This window comes from Theropithecus gelada, chromosome 15, assembly GCF_003255815.1.
Source record: "Theropithecus gelada isolate Dixy chromosome 15, Tgel_1.0, whole genome shotgun sequence".
In the NCBI taxonomy this organism is placed as follows: Eukaryota; Metazoa; Chordata; class Mammalia; order Primates; family Cercopithecidae; genus Theropithecus; species Theropithecus gelada.
The window spans coordinates 105,136,103-105,158,124 of NC_037683.1; the positions used below are offsets into that span (position 1 = coordinate 105,136,103).

The 22,022-nt window shown below is 41.0% G+C and overlaps 1 protein-coding gene across 5 annotated transcripts in view; it reads right to left on the reverse strand.

Annotated features, from left to right (window-relative positions):
- SPTLC1 (serine palmitoyltransferase long chain base subunit 1) overlaps nucleotides 1–22,022 on the reverse strand; it is a 74,429-nt gene that overhangs the window by 34,534 nt on the left and 17,873 nt on the right. For 2 of the 5 annotated variants that reach the window (XM_025359178.1, XM_025359177.1), the window contains exons 4-6: nucleotides 12,996–13,089; nucleotides 12,120–12,192; nucleotides 3,882–4,014 (exon numbers count right to left, since the gene is read on the reverse strand). In XM_025359178.1, the coding sequence (XP_025214963.1) occupies nucleotides 3,882–4,014; nucleotides 12,120–12,192; nucleotides 12,996–13,089 (300 nt within the window). Of the gene's footprint in view, nucleotides 1–3,881; nucleotides 4,015–6,576; nucleotides 6,637–11,174; nucleotides 11,672–12,119; nucleotides 12,193–12,995; nucleotides 13,090–22,022 lie in introns of those variants that run through there. The other 3 variants (XM_025359176.1, XR_003115917.1, XM_025359179.1) reach the window with 3 other exon arrangements.

The window sequence follows — 22,022 nt, forward strand, 5'->3', positions numbered from 1 at the left end:
ACTAAAAAAGTAGTGACAACATTAAATGCCTCTGAAGACGTGGAGAACCTTGATCATTCATATATTGCTGATGGGAACATAAAATGGTATAGACGTTTTGGAAAACAGTTTGGCAGTTCCTTTAAAAACTGTGCAATACTATAAACATAGCAACTGCATTTCTTGGCATGTATTCCACAGAAATAAAAACTTATGCTCACACAGCATGAATGTACATGAATGTTTAGAGCAGCTTTTTTTTTTTTTTAATAATAGCACAAAGCTGGCAACAACTCAGATGTCTTTAGTAGGTAACTTCAATAATGGTGGTGCCTTCATGCCATGGAATAATACTCATCAATCAAAAGGAACCAACTCTGGATACAAGCAACAACTTGGACGAACCATCAGAGAATTACGCCAAATGAAAAAAGCCAACCCCAAAGCGTTGCCTACTGAATGATTCCATTTGTATAACATTCCTAAAAAGACAAAATTAACAAATAGAACAGATCAGTGGTTGCCAGGGGTTAGGGAGTGGGCAGGTGGGAGGAATGGGGGTGTGGCAACATGAAGGATCCTTGTGGTGACAGAAATGTTCTGCATCTTGACAATGACAAAGCCAATATCCTGGCTGTGAAACTGTTCATTCTGCAAGAGGTCCCCACTGGAAGACACTTAGGATTTCTGTATTATTTCTTACAAGTGCTTTTGAATCTACAATTATCTGAATGTAAAAAGTTTAATTTTAAAAAGATCTGTGAAGCAGCATGAACACAGACTTAGAGGAGTGATAGGACAGACTTAAGTCCATGAATGACCACTGTGCTGAGACCCACTATTGGCAAAGCATTAACACTGTTTACTGAAAGGAAGGAAATGAAGCATCAGACAGTGTCTATGCCTGACAAATTTATCAAAACAAATTTACCAAACACCATGTTTACCTCTAGCACTCATACATTCAAACACATTTCAGGTAGAATATTTAAATTATGTAGCAGAATAAACAGGTTAGCAACTCACTGGAATCAGAAGTTTTAAGATACTGAGCATAACACATGGAAGAGAATTTAGCCTGTTTCCTAGCAGTAAAAAAAAAAAAAAGAATGTATTTATCAAAGGAAGCATATGAGTTCACCAGCAACCATCAACTTTTTCTGGACTTAAAAAGAATTTATAGTGGGGTGCTTGTGCATAAAGTGACACTGAATGACACTGCAGCTGTCTATAACTCTGCTTTTACTAAAAACCCAGAAACACTGTTTAAGTCAATGGCGCTCCAGTTAGTGATGAGTCTTCCACATTATTTTTTAAACTATGTGCCAAAAATTAATAAAAATATTCATTTTTATGCTCACATTAGTATACTACTCAGACCCGGGACATTTGCTGTAGTGCTCCTAGACTGTTGTAGAGCTATAGTGAGGAATGGGTCACATGTACTGCAGAAGCCCCAGGTAGAGTCAGCTCTGTAGTAATTGTGATAGAAAGTTCTGTCGCTGCACAAGCAAGAGTTCCAATGGTGAGTGGTAAGTAAGAGGCCAGTGCAGGGCTTGAGGGAGGCCAGGCTCTACCATACAGTTATCTGGCCCCTATTCTGAGCTCCAGCTTCCTTTCATTCATTTACTGAACTAGTGTTTACTGACCATTACTAAATGATAAATACTATTCTAAGTAATGGGCTCCCAGCAAGAAACAGAAGCAAATAACCACACAGATATAAAATTATAAACTATTACAAGTTCTACAAAATAAAAGTATAGTTAAGTATGAAGCAAATGAGCAGAGCAGTGTGTGTGAGAGTGTGTGTGTGTCTGTGTGTGGGAGGGAGGCTTGAGAAGCAGGGTGACCTTGAGAGGCAGTTTGAGTGCTTGTGTGAGCATGGATAAACAAGAACAATAAATTCTCTCTGGTTGTAAGATTGTGTCCACATGCAGCAGGGGTCTTGACCTGCTCTGAGAGGTGTGGGACGGCTTCCCTGCAGAAGTATGTGTAGGATGAGAAGGTTAAGTAGGATAGGAGAGGAGGAACAGTGTTCTAGTCAGAACAAGCATGTGTGTGGGTCCCGAGGTGAGAGGACACTAGTGTACAGGGCTGGCAAGGCTACAGCTTAAACACCTCAGGAAAATGGTACAAAATAAGCCTGGAAAAGTGGTGCAGAGCTCACAAGATCATACAAAGGACTTGGGTCTTCATTTTAGCAACAACAGAAGCTTTAAATTGTATTAAATAAAAAGTGACATAATAGGATTTACATTTTAAAAAGATTACTCTGGCTATGGTGTTAAAAAGGAAAAGAGGAGGCCAGGCGCAGTGGCTCAAGCCTGTAATCCCAGCACTTTGGGAGGCTGAGGCAGGCAAATCACCTGAGGTCAGGAGTTCAAGACCAGCCTAGCCAACATGGTGAAACCCCATCTCTACTAAAAATACAAAAAATTAGCAAAGCATGGTGGCAGGCACCTGTAATCCCAGCTACTTGGGAGGCTGAGGTAGGAGAATTGCTTGAACTCAGTAAGTGGAGCTTGCAGTGAGCCGAGATCACTTCATTACACTTCAGCCTGGGTGACAAGAGTGAAAGACCGTCTCAAAATAAAAAAATTAAAAGAAAGAAAGAAAAAAAAGGCCAGGAATGGTGGCTCACGCCTGTAATCCTAGCACTTTGGGAAGCCGAGGCGGGTGGATCACCTGAGGTCAGGAGTTCGAGACCAGCCTGGCCAACATGGTAAAACCCCATCTCTACGGATAATACATAAAATTAGCTGGGAGTGGTGGCGGGCACCTGTAATCCCAGCTACTTGGGAGACTGAGGCCAGAGAATTGCTTAGAGTTAGGAAGTGGAGGTTGCAGTGAGCTGAGATTGCGCCTCTGCACTCCAGCCCCAGCGACAAAGTGAGACTCCGTCTCAAAAAAAAAAAAAAAAAAAAAAAAAAAAAGAAAAAAAGGAAAAGAGAAAATAAAAGTAAATTTGAGACCCAAATTTTAGTCCACTCAAAGGACGACAGGGGCTTGGCCTGGGGCGGCGACAGATGCTTCTGACTGGTTTAATCAGCTGCCTGGAGCCTTCCAGCCCTTGCTTGGCTGCCCTCTGCCCTTCACAATAAATCTCCATAGCATGCATTCAGGACAGGCAGCAAGTGTGAAGATCTACTTGTGGGTAGTCAAGAAAGTGTCCGCCGGGCGCGGTGGCTCACGCCTGTAATCCCAGCACTTTGGGAGGCCGAGGCGGGCGGATCACAAGGTCAGGAGATCGAGACCACGGTGAAACCTCGTCTCTACTAAAAATACAAAAAATTAGCCGGGCGCGGTTGTGGGCGCCTGTAGTCCCAGCTACTTGGGAGGCTGAGGCAGGAGAATGGCGGGAACCCGGGAGGCGGAGCTTGCAGTGAGCTGAGATCCGGCCACTGCACTCCAGCCTGGGCGACAGAGCGAGACTCCGTCTCAAAAAAAAAAAAAAAAAAAAAAAAGAAAGTGTCCAAGTCATGGCTCCTCTATCCTTAATAAGGTAGGAAGCAAGATCGGCTGAGGCCAGGAGACGGGGTGAACGGGTGATGAGACATGGAGAGACTTTGCCGGGCAGTCTGAGTGACAACATGAGGTGGTGACCACGGATTAGGATAACACACAGCCACAGAGCTGCACAAAGAAGGCAGATAGCTGTCCTCATCCGGACATCAATAAAGAATTATCATGGCAGATAAATGACTACAGACACTGTTAAGCATCTTTTAAGTGAAGGTTTCACAAATTTTGAAACCTTTGGTGAGGTGACTTTCTTGAAAAACAATAAAAAGCAGTATTATTTTATGCAGATAACTTCTAATGAAGTATTTCTCTAAGGAATTTATCTCAGTATTATCTCAAAGGAATTGCTATTAGAAAACTAGGTAAAGGTTACTTACACAAAAACAATGTCCCCTCTTTTAGAGTAAGCAGGAATAGCACTGGCTATGGTGGCAAATCCATATGAGTATATAATGGCTTCTTCTGTCTTCATAAATTTTGCCAGGCGGTCTTCCAAATCCAAATGAACATCTATTTCAGTTAAAAAATTAAATGGTTACACTGTCTTATAATTCTTTTTCTCTACTAAAGAATAAATAAAAGAACACAAACAGTATAATTATCACTACTTTCATCTTATGGCCAAAATGGAATTGTTTTTAAATGATAGATTATATAAGATCTATTAAAATAATTCCAGGCCCATACAACTTCTAAAATACATGAACTAAATCAGCTACTCATCTATCTGCAAAATGTGTTACTGGGGCAGTTCCAACTTCGGGTTATGCTTTGATATCACTCTACTGTAAGACTTCAAGGCCTACCAAGTTTCCCTGCATTAACTGCCCTTGACCAAAACCACTGAGGTCTCACCAATGTCTGATGTTAACTTATTAATGTCTATTTGCATTTTAGCAAAAAGAACTCTGTATACTTTGCATCAAGAAGGTGACACTTACTAGAACTCCAGTGACCATTCCTCTAACAATCTGTGTCAGCATTTAGTAGTGGCACCTCCCATCACTTTTTGGGGCTGGGATTCTGTCTGAATTTCTTATAAGTGTAATGAATAATAATTCAAATTTATAGTACAAAAGGAAATATAGTACTTTTATAGATGCACCATAAGAAGGATGTTGACATAACAATGAGGATAAATTATAATTATTAGACTGATTATTATTTTCCTCTGAAATCATGGCTCCTTACAGCCTTTTTTATTTTTTTTATTTTTTGGAGATGGAGTCTCGCTCTGTCACCCAGGCTGGAGTGCAGTGGCACGATCTCGGCTCACTGCAAGCTCCGCCTCCCGGGTTCATGCCATTCTCCTGCCTTAGCCTCCTGAGTAGCTGGCACTACAGGCACCCACCACCACGCCCGGCTAATTTTTTCTATTTTTAGTAGAGATAGGGTTTCACCGTGTTAGCCAGGATGGTCTTGATCTCCTGACCTCATGATCTGCCCGCCTCCACCTCCCAAAGTGCTGGGATTACAGGCAAGAGCCACTGCGCCTGGTCCTCCTTACAGCCTTTTAGCTCTCAGACTGAACCATGAGGCTTCATGCCCTCGGACGGAGGACCAGTGATGCTTAGAATAAACAGGCCACTGGCCAGTTTAGAATCTTAAAAAGTTTAAAGCAGTCTTAAAATGAGGTATTATCAAGGAGGGAAAGGGATTTTTAAAAAAAAATTCCTTTAGCTCTTTTAACTATGGCAGGACCCAAGCCTGGAGGACTAGATAACAGAGTTTCACCACAGGTCCTGTGTGGGGAGGGCTCAGAGAAGCCAGGCCCCTCCAGTCTTAGGGCGCTATGCGAGAAAGGAGGGAAATCAGAGCCCACAGAGTTGGATTTTGAGACCCAGGATGAGGGAGCCGTGGTGTGCCTACTGATGAGAACCCAAGCACGGGCAACGGCAGGCGGTCTGGGCATTCCTGAGCTAGGGGCAGCAGAGAGGGCTGACGGCCTGGCAGGAGGCAGCGTATTTACAGACTTCCTAAAGAATGTTACAGAACTGTTAAATGAACTATTAATTTCACTCCTATCAAATAGTGATAAAATATGAGGCATGCTTCTTCCTATTTGTACGTTAACATGGTCAATATCATTTGATTTCCATTACCAATTGGTTATCGTTATTTTATAAAATGGACACTTTTCATTATACCAATATTAAACAAATGTGGGACTTTATAACACACAGAGTTTAGAAGAACATATCCCAGGTGATCTTCGAGTGTAAGATCTCTGACATTATGATCACATGAAATCCAAGGTCGTGATCCCTTTTGTCTGCCAGCCACCCTCTAGGAGAGATGCTATCAGAAAAGGTTTCAGGTAAAATCTAGCAAGAAAGAGGAACACAGCCAAGGAGCTGAGCATGGGTTACTCTGGGGTATGTCTTCCTTCTCATCCTCATTACTGTTCTCTGAGTGCCACCACTTTGCCACCTGTCATGTTCCCAGGTTGGAGGCCTCCTTCAAATTATAATGGTGCTTCTAATTGAAAATTTCTGCCACAAACCTTCACAGTTCAGCCAGAAGGACAACCCGGGCCACAATGGTTTGCTTTCATTTGGTATCTCCATTTCAAAAAGAAAAACATGCTATGTATACAAACTATTTTTGCTAACGACAAAAGGGATTTTAAATCATTCTGTAGACTTCTTAGCTCTCAATGACTCTTTTCAGTGATGAATGACGAGACTGTAAAACTGAGTACGACCCTGTTTCAGGACTTTAGAGTGAGTTACCCAGGTGATGAAAATCAGCATGTTACAAATCTTCCTATCATTAGGTATACTCGTAACTGTTTATATACAGTTGCCATAACGTGGGAAGAAGAATCTCTCAACAATAAATCAATGACTTATTGGTTCAAGCATAGTCCCAAAAGTTCACACAGACTAGTCTTTTCCTTCTATCAAAAGACACTGGGTTTTAGCCGATGACAGCCTTGCAGAGCAGGTTTTGTGACAGGTAAATATGGGTAACTGCAGCACTTGCTTCTCTTGATGCTCCTTTGTGCAACGAAGAAACTCTCAACCCAAGGGAGCGGAGGGCAGCACGCAGGAAAACTACACGGGCACTCACTTTTCTTCCATTTCTGACGTCCAGATCTTCTGTATGTATGATCCACTTCACTAACTGCAGCTGTAGACTTGCACGGAATAAAACAAAAGTACTATATTCTACAATTCACTGTTAGCACTCAACACGGCAGAGAAGTGACCATGGAGGAAGGTGTCCTAGAACGCCTCCGCACACCTCACAGCCCTCAGCACTTTCTTGCACTTGCTGATCTGGTGTCTGGCTCCCTCACCAGAACCTCAGGGACGGGAGGCCTCATTGCCTCCGTCATCACAGAGCTCAGACTGTAGTTAGGTCCGGGGGGGTCAGCCCTGGGCAGCCTCGGCGCCTTCCTCTGTCGAATAGGGGGGATAGTCCTACCTTCCTCAAGGGTTAGCAGGAGGACTACATGAGTTAATGCTGATAAAACACTCAGAACACCGCCTGGCATGGAACAAGCAATGCGCTATTGAAGAGTTTGTTTAATTACATTAATATTGTAGAATAAAAGAAAAGGTTTTATTTCAAAAGTAAAAACCTGGTCACACTTTAGGCAATCTTCTAATTAAGTTATCTGAATTCTGAATTGTTGAGACTATCTTCTAATAAGAGCCACTTGGTTCAGCTTCTCACTTACAAGGAGGAGAGATTATGACCTTCCTGGATGTTCTCCAGAGAAAATACCATAAAATAGCTGACTTTAGGACAGTTTAGAAACAAACTACATTTTCTCTTAAGGCCTTCATATTTTTGCATACATACTGTCCTTAAAAAAAAATCCCTAGAGGCCAGGTGTGGCGGCTCACACCTGTAATCCCAGCACTTTGGGAGGCCGAGGCAGGCGGATCACCTGAGGTCAGGAGTTTTGAGACCAGCCTGACAAACATGGAGAAACCCCATCTCTACTTAAAAAAAAAAAAAAAAAAAAATTAGTTGGGCATGGTGGCGCATGCCTATAATCCCAGCTACCCAGGAGGCTGAGGCAGGAGAATCGCCTGAACCTGGGGGACGGAGGTTGCGGTGAGCCAAGATCGCGCCACTGCACTCCAGCCTAGGCAACAAGAGTGAAACTCCGTCTCAACAATAACAACAACACACACACACACACACACACACATCCCGAGACATGCACAATTTTTCTTCTTAAGAGTATAAATGATAGCCCTTAGGTAGTCACTGGAACACACAGGGCCGAATGTCTTTCATGTTTTCACATGCAGTACCTTATGTGATCCGTAGCAAAGTGTTCTAAAGCCATGCAAGTAATGATTGTTCCCGCTCACACCTGAGAAAACCATGATTCCCACGACTGGTAAGAAGAAGTGGCAGATCTAGGAATTTTATAACCAAATTGTAAGGTCCCCTGAGAGCAGGCTGTGCCATGGTCAAGTCATCGTGACCCCTGTGACCCACACATATACATCCAGAAGGTCTCCTGCAGCCAGAAAGTCTGGGACAACAGGAAAACCACGAAAGAAGAAAAACGGCTTGTACCTGTCTTAGCTGATTAGCCAACCTTGTGACATTCTACCATTGTAACAGGCTCTACCCTATGTGATCAATCAACCTCGTGACACTGTGCTCTGTAACCTCATGATAATGTACCTTGTGACATTCTTCCCCTACCCGCAAAAACTGGCCCCTAACTGTAACTTTCCACTGCCTACCCCTAACCTATAAAACCATCTCCAATCTCACCACCCTCTGCTGACTCCCTTTTCGGACCCAGCTCGCTCGCACACGGGTGAATAAACAGCCTTGTTGCTCACACTTAGCCTGTTCAGGTTGTCTCTTCAATTAGGCACGTGCATAACACAAATGTTCTTCCTACTGAAAAAGGTGGTCATGGATCAGTTGACTGTTCTAAAACAAAGAAGGCAAATATTTTTATAAACTACTGAAATGAACAACTTTTACTCTAGACTGGCTCTAGAACACAATTAAATGCTATTATCTCTCATAATGAAGCCTTGCCACCCAACTGTTTTTTGACCTAGTTTAAGACAATGAATCATTACATATGCAAAACAGACCCCAGGGAACCAGGGATAAATCACATGTGAATAAGACCTAAATGTACTAAAAACAAAGAAAGAAACAAACAAAAAGTTTACCAACAGACACTTTCCTAAGTACAATGGGATCCCACTGGCCTTAGAGGAAAGGAAGGTTCCACAACTCAATGAAACCACTTGCTGAGTTCTAAAATACACATCAGTGGGTGTGAAGAAATCTAGTTCACATGGTCCTAAGGCAACTGTTCTAATAACTTGCTGAGTTCTACCCGCCTGGCCTTGAGGAGGTAGGGGAATGTTTAGCCTTAAAAAACTAGTTGAATCTTAATCCAGTCATTGCTCCATTACTTTTTCTGAATTAATCATTTAACAGATATGTTACCGTGAAATAGTAAACAAGAGAGAATGTTTAATAAGGAAATTGACTCTTAAAAGTGATTCACATTCACTATTTCACGAGTTGGGAAGAAAGCTACAAGCTGTGTGCTTTGAAACTAGTTGCGATACGTTGGAGGGCGGGAAAGACAATATTAAAAGCAATCATGTGGGAGTCCAGGGAAAGCTATCCTACACTTCAAATTAAACTCTGCAAGAATACATAAGCAATTGTAAACAAGAGAAACAGGGCTTCATGTCTGCGTTATTGCTCGGTGCAAAAGGCAAACATCCCCTACATATTTAGAATAATTTAAATGTATACGGTATTTTAGACATACAATTTAGCCTTAGATAACTTCATGTAGCTTCTCCAATTGTAACTAATGCTAAAATTTCAAAGTATTTTAATAAAACTATAATAATTCAAGTTATTACTTCCAGAATAAGAAAAGACATAGAAAAAAATCCTGTCAGAAAATTTAAAAAGTACAAATATGGGCAATACATATATTTAAAGAAAGGAAAAACGATGACAAGTAAACATGGGCAACTGTTAAGAATGAATAAAACCATGTTTATCTGAAGGACAATGCACTCAGAAAACATTACACATTAAGTTGTAGATTTGGTGTCTTGTTTGAAAACAGTCCCCACTGCAAATTCTCTTGCAACCTTTGTCCAGAAGCCACAGTCTGTCTGAACCTGCACCTATAGCTTTAGGATAAGGATGATTCTTACCCTAAAGTGACCAATAAAGTGGCTTACAGAGGATCTGATCTATGCTTGTGCGTTCATTGCCTCTGACTGCCCAGTTAGACATCTGAAGGATCAAACCCAGTTTAAATTTAAAACACACTCACTTCAACAGCAAGGTACAGAAAAATGTGTACGGTATGCTAGCATTTTTCTAACAATGGAGGAAAAAAAGAAATATGTGGAAGTGGTTCACATATGCTGATAAAAGGTCTCTGGAAGAATTAACAAGAAACTACTGACAGTAGCTTGTCTTTAGGTGGTAGGATGGCAGTGAGGAAAACAGGACCTGAGGTTAGGAGCTTACTCATGTCTATCTTTGTACACTTTTTGAAGTTTCTATCATGTATTGAATTACCCAATCAAGAAAATTAATTAAAAAACCATTAATCTAAAGAACCCATGTTTGGAAACATCTAGCATGCTATTATGCAGGTGATTCAAAGGGAAAGGTGACTAGGATATTTTAACAATATATTTCACAGCTTTCAGAAAACTTGCCTTGAAGATTTGAAACTTTCACAGTTGGACTTGTCAATAAATCTCTCATTTGTCCAGATCAAGACTCAAGCGGGGCCAAGGTTACACAAGCCAATAAAATCCACTAGAAAGAGAGGCTTTTAAGAAACAATTCCTTTACCTCAGCAAGCAGTCACAGAAAGCCTTCATCAGATTACAACTGACAACCCCATAAAACGTGACTTTTCTAGTTTTCTAATACCTGCCAAGAAAATAATTCCCTACCAATTAAAAAAAAAGTAAAAACCCCTGTTTGCATTAGACTGGAGGAATGTGGGAGGCTCTGATACGAGCTCATTTCTTCAAACTTGCCATCAAGAATGGAAGTCAGGATACTTGGTTTATATTATTATTATTATTATTAATATTTTTGAGACGGTCTCGCTCTGTCATCCAGGCCGAATTGCAGTGGTATGAACACAGCTCATCACAGCCTCAACCTCCTGGGATCAAGGGATCCTTCTGCGTCAGCCTCCCGTGTAGCTCGGACTACAGGTGCACACTAGTGCCCAGTTTATTTTTATTTTTTGTAAACACAGGGTCTCACTACATTGCCCAGGCTAGTCTCAAATGCCTAGGCTCAAGCAATCCTCCCTTCTCGGCCTCCCATAGTGTTAGGATTACAGGCGTGAGCCGCTAAACCTGGCCAGTTTCTAATTTTAGGGTTAGAACTAAAGATTTTAAAGATCACTTTCAGCTGTAGGATTCCTGGACACTAATTCTCCTCATCTGTTTCCAAGACAAATAATGTAATCACCAAACTAGCTTAGGGATAACGTAAGGTGCTCCCTTACGTAAAAAAATCAGAAAAGTAAAAAACTTAACTGTTAAAGTAAAAAACTACAAAAAGACCCAGAAATGGAAATAAGAATAGAAGGTGGAAGATATTTCCCTTGCTCTGCTTTCCCCACACTGTGACAATTTTTTATAAGCCAAAATGTTATTTCCAGCAAAAAATTCATCTGAACAATTTTATTTACTTGTTTAGAGACAGAGTCTCGCTCTGTTGCCCAGGCTGGAGTGCACTGGCGTGATCTCGGCTCACTGCAACCTCTGCCTCCCAGGTTAAAGCGATTCTCCCACCTCAGCCTCCCAAGTAGCTGGAATTACAGGTACCCACCACCATGCCCAGCTAATTTTTGTATTTTTAGTAGAGACAAGGTTTCAGCCAGGCCGGTTTTGAACTCCTGACCTCAGGTGATCCGCCCGCCTAAGTCTTCCAAAGTGCTGGGATTACAGGCATGAGCCACTATGTGTGGCCTGAACAATTATTTAATAACATTTTCAGGAGCAAAGAATATACACTTAATAAAAACAACCATAAAATGCCAGAGTCTTTTTTGATGACTCCCAGGGAATTCACTGTATTTGAAATCATACACTCATCAAATATTTAGTTGGCCTGTTTCTGGATTATCCATACACAAGGAAATCAATGATCCTTCATCTTCATTCTAGAAAGAAAAAAAACTACACTTTATCCCCCCTCCCTCCACCCCAGGCAATCTGCTCTCCACTTTCTTCCTAGAGCTGTTTCTCAGCCCCCTGCATGGCTAGTCAGGGCAGGGGTTCTGCTCTCATCAATGGACTGTGGGCAGAAGTATGAGACCATCTCCCCTGCATAGAGAGTCCTGCTGCTCTGCCCTCGTTTCCCCACACTGCAATCCCCACACATGCACACGAGGATGAGCCCACCATGCCCGGCTAATTTTATTATTTTTTCTAGAGACAGGGTCTCCCTATATTGCCCATGCTGGTCTCAAATTCCTGGGCTCAAACAATCCTCCCACCTCAGCCTCTCCAAAGTGCTGGGATTACAGGTGTGATCCACCTTGCCTGGCCTAAAATCGAATCTTAACTATTGAAAGTAGTAGTCTGAAAGAGAACACAACAAAAACTTACCAAATGTGCCATAAAATCCTCTGGGTCCACAAGTCCCCACGCCATACTTCTTTAGAGATGCTAAAGCTGCTGCCTTTATTGAAGTAAAATAATTATACTTTAATAATTTATCTTGAAGAGTTCAAAACGAACATTTCCTATTTTTTAACCCACAGAGCTCCTTCCACCCTCCTCCACTTTTCTTCCTTTCTTAGAACTACGATGACTCTAACAGAATATAAAGACAGATGTAAAGACTGAGTATATGACTTAAAACACGGAAAAGTTATACTAGCCTGATTCTCAAAACCTGGTTAACTTTTCTGCATTTGTGGGCCAAGTCTCTCCTGGAAAATGCCTGTTAGCCCACAATCCCAATAGGAGAGAAAGCAATTTCCTAGACCCTTCTCCAGCTATTCTCCAGGTCCGGCCCGTTCAGTTCTGTGGTTGTTGCCCAACACTGAGCCACATAAGACACTCTTGCCCCTCTCTGTCTAGGTCCAGATCACAACTCTTGTCAGACAAAAAGTAATGGGAAAAACTTGCATAGCCCTTTCCGATACTCTGTGGTTTTTTTTTTTTTTGAGACAGAGTCTCGCTCTGTTGCCCAGGCTGGAGTGCAGTGGCACCATCTCGGCTCACTGCAACATCCACCTCCTGGGTTCAACAAATTCTCCCACCTCAGCCTCCCGAGTAGCTGGGACTACAGGCCTGTGGCACCATGCCTGACTAATTTTTGCATTTTTTGGTAGAGATGGGGTTTCACCATCTTGGCCAGGCTGGTCGTAAACTCCTGACCTCAAGTGATCCACCGCGCCCAGCCTGCATTTGTCTTTTATGTCCAGTGTCTTAAATCAGTAATGTTATCTGTCCACTTCAGCATTATGTGCTACTCACCTTAACCCTAGGGTTATCCAACAATCCAAGAAAATTAAATGAGGCGAAATTTATACATTCTTTTCCATTCACCACAATTTTGTGGCTTGGAGGGCTAGGGAAGAGATAAAGAGAGGTACACGTCAATTATACATTCATGTTACATGTTATTATATTACCTTGGTGGCAGGCACAACAACAAAGTGTTGTCATCCTACCCTATTTGCATACTGGTCTTTGATTTCTTGTTTTTAAGAAGCAGTATTAGAGCATGGTACATTAAAAATAAGATATTTTTCCATTAATTTTATTTTTAATAAACTACCTGTACTACTAAAATAAAAAAAGAAAAATAAGCTAGAATTCCAAGATGAATGAGTGCCAAATCTTAAATGCTTTGGTTTTAAAACTCGCTTAAGAATGAAGTTGCCAAAAAAGTATCTCAGAAAAATCTGGAATAAGCCAAACAGGAAGAAAATATAAAATAAGATCAAAGGCAAGAACAGGCAGAATGAGTTATGATCTTGTATAGTTAAGTGGCTTAAAAAGAAATGGTATCTATAGGAAGCCACTAAAGAGTAAGTGGGATATGTTCCCAATGTCTAAAGTTAACGCTGGAATGCTGTTGAAGAGGAATCCCCACACTCCTGGGTAGTGGGCAGAATGTGGGTGGCAGCTACACTGGAGCCAGATATGAGCCCGGCTGGGACAGGAGAATGGGCTCCTGAGGATACTTCTGTTAAGCCCTCTACAGATCTATATTCCAGCCATGAGCCATGCTTCAAAATCATGGGCTCAAATTATGGGTTGCAAATTGTTAAAGGGCTGTGAGACCAAGTTAGTTGGTCACAATCAGCCTATTTTAACCAGAGGAAACAGTAAAACGAAATAGAATGGAAAAGAAAACATCAGAACCATGGCACAGGGTGAGTGATGGGACTATGTATCTGTACTGGTCCATGTACTGGGTTGCTCGATAAAACGCACTGTAGCCAGAAAAGATGGAGAAACACTATTCTCATTGATACCTTTTAACAGCATTGATCATCCTTGAGAAAACACAGATGCTGGGAAACCCGGAAAAGGAAAGAATGACGACGTGAAGTAAATTCATGAAAGCTAACTAACTCATAAAAAAGGCAAGACTCAGTGAAAAAAACAGGGGTTGTAGAGTCTGTCAGACAGGCCCCCTCTGTATTACGGCTACTGATGACTTCAGAAGCTTAGGGACATCACTGACCTCTGGGATTCTCAGTTTCTTCATCATTAAAGTAGGCGGAGAGCCTACCTCCCAGGGAAACTGCTATTATGGAAGTGCCTGGCTCATAAGAGGTACTCTCCAAATATTTTCTTCCTTCTTCCCTAAGGCTTCAAGGGCTTCTCTTTCAAATCCAGTGCCACTCACTTCCTCAACTGTGATTCTGATTTTATCATGTTATTTAGGTTCCTACTTCTCAGGGTTTCCTTAAGTTTCCTAAGTCCTCCCTGATTCCACAGTCAGAAATTGGCAGTCACAAAAAGATTTTAAAAAACAAACAAACAAACAGCTAGGTAGACCACCCCTGTACCAAAGGTGCTGCAAACACTGAGACCATTCTACAAAAACTGTAATACACAGAAAACAAATGATTAAGAACAAGTACATCCAAAACCCCTCACCACGGCTCAAAAGCTATCAGGAGGCAGCATGATGTGATGCAGGGATGCTATTGCTGTCCAGCACTTGGAGTAGGGAAGGAACAAAGTTTCCAGTGAGAAATGGAAGTCTCAGACCTGTGCCCCATGCAGGCTAGCAGGAACAGGTCATAACGGGCACCTGATACAGGAATCCTGGAACCTAAAATCTTACAGGGTACACTGCAGAATCAGGTAAAACCAACCAGAAAGACATCTCCACAATCAAGACCCGAGAGGACTCAAGAGAGAAAACAACTTTCCCAATCAAAAACCACAAACCCACCACGAGTGACAGTCAACACACAAGACATGCAGAAGGGCTGCCGCCCAAGAACGCGAGATGCTGGACATAGAAAGTGCTGAGGACCAAGAGCATAAATACAAGGAAAGGTTAAAAAGCTACTAAGAAAACGACAGGCTGGGTTGGGCGCAGTGGCTCACGCCTGTAATCCCAGCACTTTGGGAGGCCAAGGTGGGCAGATTACCTGAGGTCAGGAGTTCAAGACCAGCCTGACCAACATGGTGAAACCTCATCTCCACTAATAATACAAAAAAATTAGCTGGGCATGGTGGCGCACGCCTGTAATGCCAGCTACTCAGAAGGCTAAAGCAGGAGAATCACTTGAACCCAAGAGGCGGAGGTTGCAGTGAGTCAAGATTGTGCCATGGCACTCCAGCCTGGGCAACAAGAATGAAATTCCATCGCAAAAACAAAACAAAACAAAACAACAACAACAACAACAACAACAAAAAGGACAGGTTAACTTGCTAAATAGTCAAATACAACTTCCGGAAATAAAATCTAAGAGTCAATAAAATTAGAAATCCAAAAGATAGATTAAATACCCCATCAGACACAGCAGAAAAACGAAAGACAGAGCTGAGATTACCAACAGATGCAAAAATATGAAAGAGTACATACTGAACATGCGGGATATGAAGGTTAAAAGTACACTGAACATTAGTTCTACCGGGAAAAACTGGAGGAAAAAAGTGAGAGACAATGTTTGAACAGATAACAGTTTAAAAAGTCCCAGAATTCATGGGACACAGATCCACAGACTGAAGTAGAAAAATGAATCCCAAGTAGGATAAATATGAATAAATCACAACAAGACACATGACAGTGAAACTGTAGAATTTTACAGAGAAAAAGAATTGTGAAAGCCACTAGAAAAACCAGAAGATGAACAACAATTAGACTGGCACAGTCTCTTCAGAGGCCAGGCCATGATGAAGAAATCCTCCAAGGGCCGCAGGGCAAATAATGATCCACTTAGAACTTGTTATCCACTAACTGTCATCCAAGGAGGTAAAATAAAAACATTTCTCATTAAGAGATACAGATTACCTTCTCTGAATCTCCACATAACAATCTAATAGAGAATATATTTTAGAGAAAGGAATTTTAAGCCCGAAGAAGTTACACAGATAAAGAAATAAATACCTAAAGATTGGCAATAAGAAACTGGTAAATAGGTAAAGAAGGTGATTCTCCTATAATAATCCTGGAGGATATAAAATAAGTGGAAGTCAAATATCAGACCAGGACATCAAGAAAGGGGGAGTGGGGACGGGGAACAACTGAAGTAGAAGGAGTCTAGTAAGTCCCTGTACTGCTCAGTAAGGAGAGAGGAAGATTAATTAACATTTGGGGCAAGGTGGCTCATGCCTGCAAACCCGGCACTTTGGGAGGCCAAAGTGGGAGGGGGATCATTTGAGGTCCGCAGTCCGAGACCAGTCTGGCCAACATGGTGAAACCCTGTCTCTACTAAAAATACAAACAATATTAGCTGGGCGTGGTGGTGCATGCATGTAATCCCAGCTACTCCAGAGGCGGAGGCAGGAGAATCCCCTGAATCCAGGAGAGAGACACTGCAGTGAGCCGAGACGGTGCCACTACATTCCAGCCTGGGCAACAGAGTGAGACTCTGTCTCAACAAACAAAAAAAACTGGATAGGAATTACTTACGTGAAGCATGAGGAGAAGAAAAGAATAAAGGAAGTCTAATCAAGAAAACCTGATCAAGCAGACTAAAGGCAAGGGAAAAAAAAAAAAAAAAAGAAATGAAATACTTAAGGCCACTGCCCTGGAACAAAAGACCACGTCTGTCAGCTGCTCCTGCAACTAAGTGTGGCCAGCGTTGAGGTCACCAAGCTGACAGGGCCAGAAGGAGCCTCTTTTCTGCCCGTCTGCCCGCCATCTTCCGTTAAGGTGACTACGAATGGAAGACACACACCTCAAAGGCAGAGCAGCAGGATGGTAGCCTGGGTCCCTGATCATCTGTGGCGCCAGCTACCTCGCTCCACACTTGTGAGGGCAAATAAACTTGTACTTTGCCGGAGCCACCTAAGTTTGGGTTTCCTATTATATGCAGTTGTACCCACTGCTAATTAGTTACAACTTCAACCAGAATGATCTCTAACAATGCTACCTTTAGGTGTTTTGAAGAAATCAGTTTTGTTTTTTTTTTTTTTTTAAAGGGAGAGAAAATAATTTGACACAGATCTTGTACTTATTTCCCACACATAATACATATTCCTGGGAGAGGGACTTCACAGTGAAACACTATACAACCAAGTAAGCAAGGCTTTTTAAAGACCACAACAAAAAGCAACCCTGAAAGGGGTCAAGCGTAGAATCACAAATACCGAATGAGCGTTGGGTAACCTTTTGAGGGACAGCAGCATACACAGATTCAAAAAGTTACGCATCCAGGTATTCAGACAGAAGTGAAAATGACAGACTTTAAACATACATTTTTCAATGCTTCTAATGGTATCCCAGATGCCTAGGAAGACTTAGGATAAAACTGCTGCATGGGGCAAAGGAAGCAGCAGTATTTTTGAATATATTATTTGCACAATGACATTTTAAATATATATGTGCAATTAATAAATCAAATAACATTATTTTTGGCTATTTCCTCTTTAAGTTTACATATCAAATGGGCCAACAAACTTGTTTTAAACGTCATTGGGAAAATTGTGAATCACCTCATATTTCAGCAGAAATAGTGTTTCCTACACAAATGAGTGAGTAATCAAAATAAATGTAAACAGATTAAACTCCTCAGTTAAAAAATGATACTAGGATTAAAATCCAATTATGTACAAAAGAACTACACACAATGACACAGTAAAACTGAAAATGGAGTCCTGTTAATCACATAATAACTAAATGAAAGCTGGTGTAGCTACACTGCTATCGGACAAATGGACTCTAAGGTAAAACAGAAGTTTTGTTAGAGATAAGGGACATTAAAAAAGATGTAGAAATGCTGAGCCCACATACATCTAATAATATACCTTCGAACTAAACAAGTTAAAAACAAAACAGAGACAGAGAATGAATCCACACATGGGGGGTAACACTGATCTTCACTGTCTCTTTCTTTCTCATTCACTTATATACCAGACAGAAAATTGCTAAGACTGTCAACTATTTGAATAATAACTAAAATGCTTGATGTAATGGACACAAGACACCTTGAATAAAAGGAATATATAATATAAATTTTTGTGATAAAGCCGTGGAACATTTGCAAAATTTACAATGAAGACATAAAGCAAGTCTCAACAAGAGCAGCAGAATCATTCAGGAAAGCTATCATCCAGAACATGTTTTTTAATCACATAGCAATAAATTATAAATTACTGAAAAGACGAAAACTCAAGGAAAACATTATGCTTTAGTCAAAGAAAAAAAAAACCACAATAAAAATTAGAAAATATTTAGGTCTGGGCCGGGCACAGTGGCTCACGCCTGTAATCCCAGCACTTTGGAAGGCCGAGGCAGGCAGATCACCTGAGGTCAGAAGTTCGAGACCAGCCTGATCAACACAGAGAAACCCTATCTCTACTAAAATACAAAAGAATTAGCCAGGCATGGTGGCGCATCCCTACAATCCCAGCTACTCGGGAGGCTGAGGCAGAAGAATCACTTGAACCTGGGAGGCAGAGGTTGCGGTGAGCCGAGATCGCGTCATTGTACTCCAGCCTGGGCAACAAGAGTGAAACTCCATCTCAAAAATATAAATAAATAAATAAATAAAATATTTAGGTCTGAATAATACACATTAAAATACAGCCTACAGGCTGGGTGCAGTGACTCATGCCTGTAATACCAGCACTTTGGGAGGCTAAGGTATGTGGATCACCTGAGGTCAGGAGATTGAGACCATCCTGGCCAACATGGTGAAATCCCATCTCTATTTAAAAAAAAAAAAAAAATTAGCTGGGCGTGGTGGTGCGCGCCTGTAGTTCCAGCTACTGGGGAAGTTGAGGCAGGAGAATGGCTTGAACCCGGGAGGCGGAGGTTGCAGTGAGTCGAGATCGCACCACTGCACTCCAGCCTGGGCGACAGAGCGAGACTCCATTCCCCTCGCCCCCCCAAAAAAAGTATAGCCTACAGCTGGAATAGTACTTAGAAAGGAATTTATAGGCTTAAACACAGAAAAGTTCATTATCCCTCATACACAATTTTGAAAGTTTGCAGCAAGTTCATTAAGTAGCAAAACCTGTCCTAAACATACATGAAACTCTTTACTGATTTTATTTATTCAATGGAATGAAACTATTCTGGGGGTGCTGCCCTAGACTACATGAGAGTGGTTCTGTAATAAGGAATATGTACTTTATTATCTTTCAAAACCTTTTTTTAAGCCTGAATTCTGAATTACACTCAGGGTCTTTTGTAAAGAGAATGTGAATCAGTACTAGAAAAGATCAAAAATGTAAAGTAAGTGTTCAGCTAAGTTAGAAAAAGAACAGAGTACATCTAAGAGATATATGAATAGAAGTTAAATAACAAGAATTTCAGAAAATACAACATAATAAAGAAAAGTCATGCAATGATCTTAGATGCAGAAGTGACATTTGATGAAGTTTAATATCTATTTATAAAACTTAGAAAACTAGGATCGGGGGGAATGGTCTCGAACTGATTAGACTATAATACCTAAAATCTACAGATATTAACTGGGAAACAAGAGAGGCTTACTTTTACGAACATGAACAAAACAAAGATGCTTGGTATCTTTTCACTATTCAGCATATTACTAAAGACCATACCAGTAAAACTGTAAGTCCAAAAATGTGAATAAACAAGTGTGCCCACACACACACACGTCTGAGAAGAGTCACATTGTTATCGGCAGGTGATATGATCACCTTACATAAAAAACTCAATGAAATCAACAAACCATTGGAATTAATAGTAATAAAGGCAACAAAATATAAAGTATTTACAGTATCAAGAAAAATATAGACAGTAATAAATGATAAGATATAATGGCTCAACATTTTAAAGATATTATATTTTGCCAAAATAAACTACAAACTCAATGCAATCACAATTAAAATTCCACCAGAATTTCTAACAGAACTCTATAAACTTCAATAATTACACAGAAGGATACAAGTTCAGGAATGACTAACTGAATTTAGAAACAGGGAGGTGCTTTACCGGAAGGAAGCAAATATTACAGACCCCTGTTAACAACAGGTTTGGTACTGCAGCAGGTATACAGAGACCAATGAAAGAATCTAGAACTCAAGAGAGCTGTGTACATATGAATACCTGGAAAATGACAGCAGTTACCCCACAAACCACTAGGTTTCACACAAATTTTTCTCTATGGATAAAGTTGAACAGCCTGGTACAAAGTGAATTCCAGATATATTAAAAACCTAAAAGGTATTTTAGAAAAGATAACAAAAAGTAGAAGAATGTCTTTGGGACCTCAGGGTAGGAGGGTAGGATATGATTTCTTAACCAAGTCTCCAAGAACACAAACCTAGCCAAGATGGATGCATTTGACTAAGTCAAAATTAAGAAATTTGGTTCAGCGAAAGATACCAAAGATAAAGTTAACAGACGGATGATAGAGAAGAGGTTTATTGTATTTCACTGAACCTAAGATGTCATCAATTGCATTTTATCCATCACTAAGGAAGAGAAACAGTGTCAATTAAAATACATTGATATTTTCTTGTCATGTACAGCTTTTTAGTTTATGCTTAATGAAAAGGTCTATTATACATTCTTAGATACAGATTTTTGTTACACTACATTTGTACTTGTGAAAAGGAAAATAGAAGCAAGATAAATCAGTCGAGACATTCCTAAAACCTCTTTAGCTGAGTTCTGTCCCTCTCCTCTAAGTCACTGATACCACAAGTTTTCATACCATGGTCTCCTTCTTGCTCTTGGCAGTATCTTGGCATTTTTTTACCAGCATGCTCCACTATCATTTCTGAGATTATCTGACATGTTAACTGTCACTCATTCTCAAGTTCTGATGCTGCAACTTTCCTATTGAACCAACCTCACAGTTTTATCGTCCTTCCAATTAAATCACGTTTCTAGAAAGTGAGCTGATACTACCCAAAGGCAACAGGAAGTCTGACAAAGAGATCTTCAAAGCCTTTCGTCATCCTAGCCTCTGCGAGCCTCTGCTCTGCAGATCTGGCCATTTCTCCGGCCATCAGCTGCCTCACTGACCAGCAGGGCACGCACCTCAGCTGGAGTGCTGACAGTAAGCTCACCACCACCAAGTTCACCGGTATATAGGCAATGAGAACCATGCCACAAACTCCCTTCCTGGCTGACAATGACTCACCAGTGACTCTCAGCAGCTTTAAGATTCACCCCCACTTCAGGGATTTTAAACTAGGGAAAAATAGTATGTGTCTTAGAATCAATGTAATAGACTACTAAGTCAAAAACTGACTAAGGATTCAAATCTACAAGGTATATCAAAAGACAGACTGGGAATCCAGTGGAAAAATAGGTAAAAGATATGAAGACACATTCAAAGAAGCAGAAAACTCCAACAGCTAAAAAGCAGATGAAATGATGCTCAAAGGCTCAAATAGCAAGAGAAATCCAAAGCAAACAGTATTGCTAAACAGAGATGTAGGGAAAACTTGAATTCCTGTATACTATCTCAGGGGACCACAGACGACACAGGAAAGTCCTAAGGGAAAATCAGGCAGGCATGTATCAGTATCCTATTCCTGGCTCTATACCCCCAGAGAAATTCAAGGGAATATTAGGTTCATGGGGGAATATTAATCAGAGGATTATTTGCAGCAGTGGGAAATGGGGGCGGTTTAGGTGTCTATCATGAGGAAAATGGAGAAGTGAAATTTGGTGGCTGTACACAACAGAAGAATATGTGACAGTCAAAAGAAATGAACAAGAAATACATGCAGCAACCCCACCTCTCTTTACTGACCCTGCTTTGATATTTCTTCATCCCATTTAATATTAGCTAACATTAAAAACCACCTCACCCCTTGATCTCTTCTGAAAGCACACTCGGAAAGCAAATGCAAAATGCATACAAAGTTTAAAGGTCTAAACCT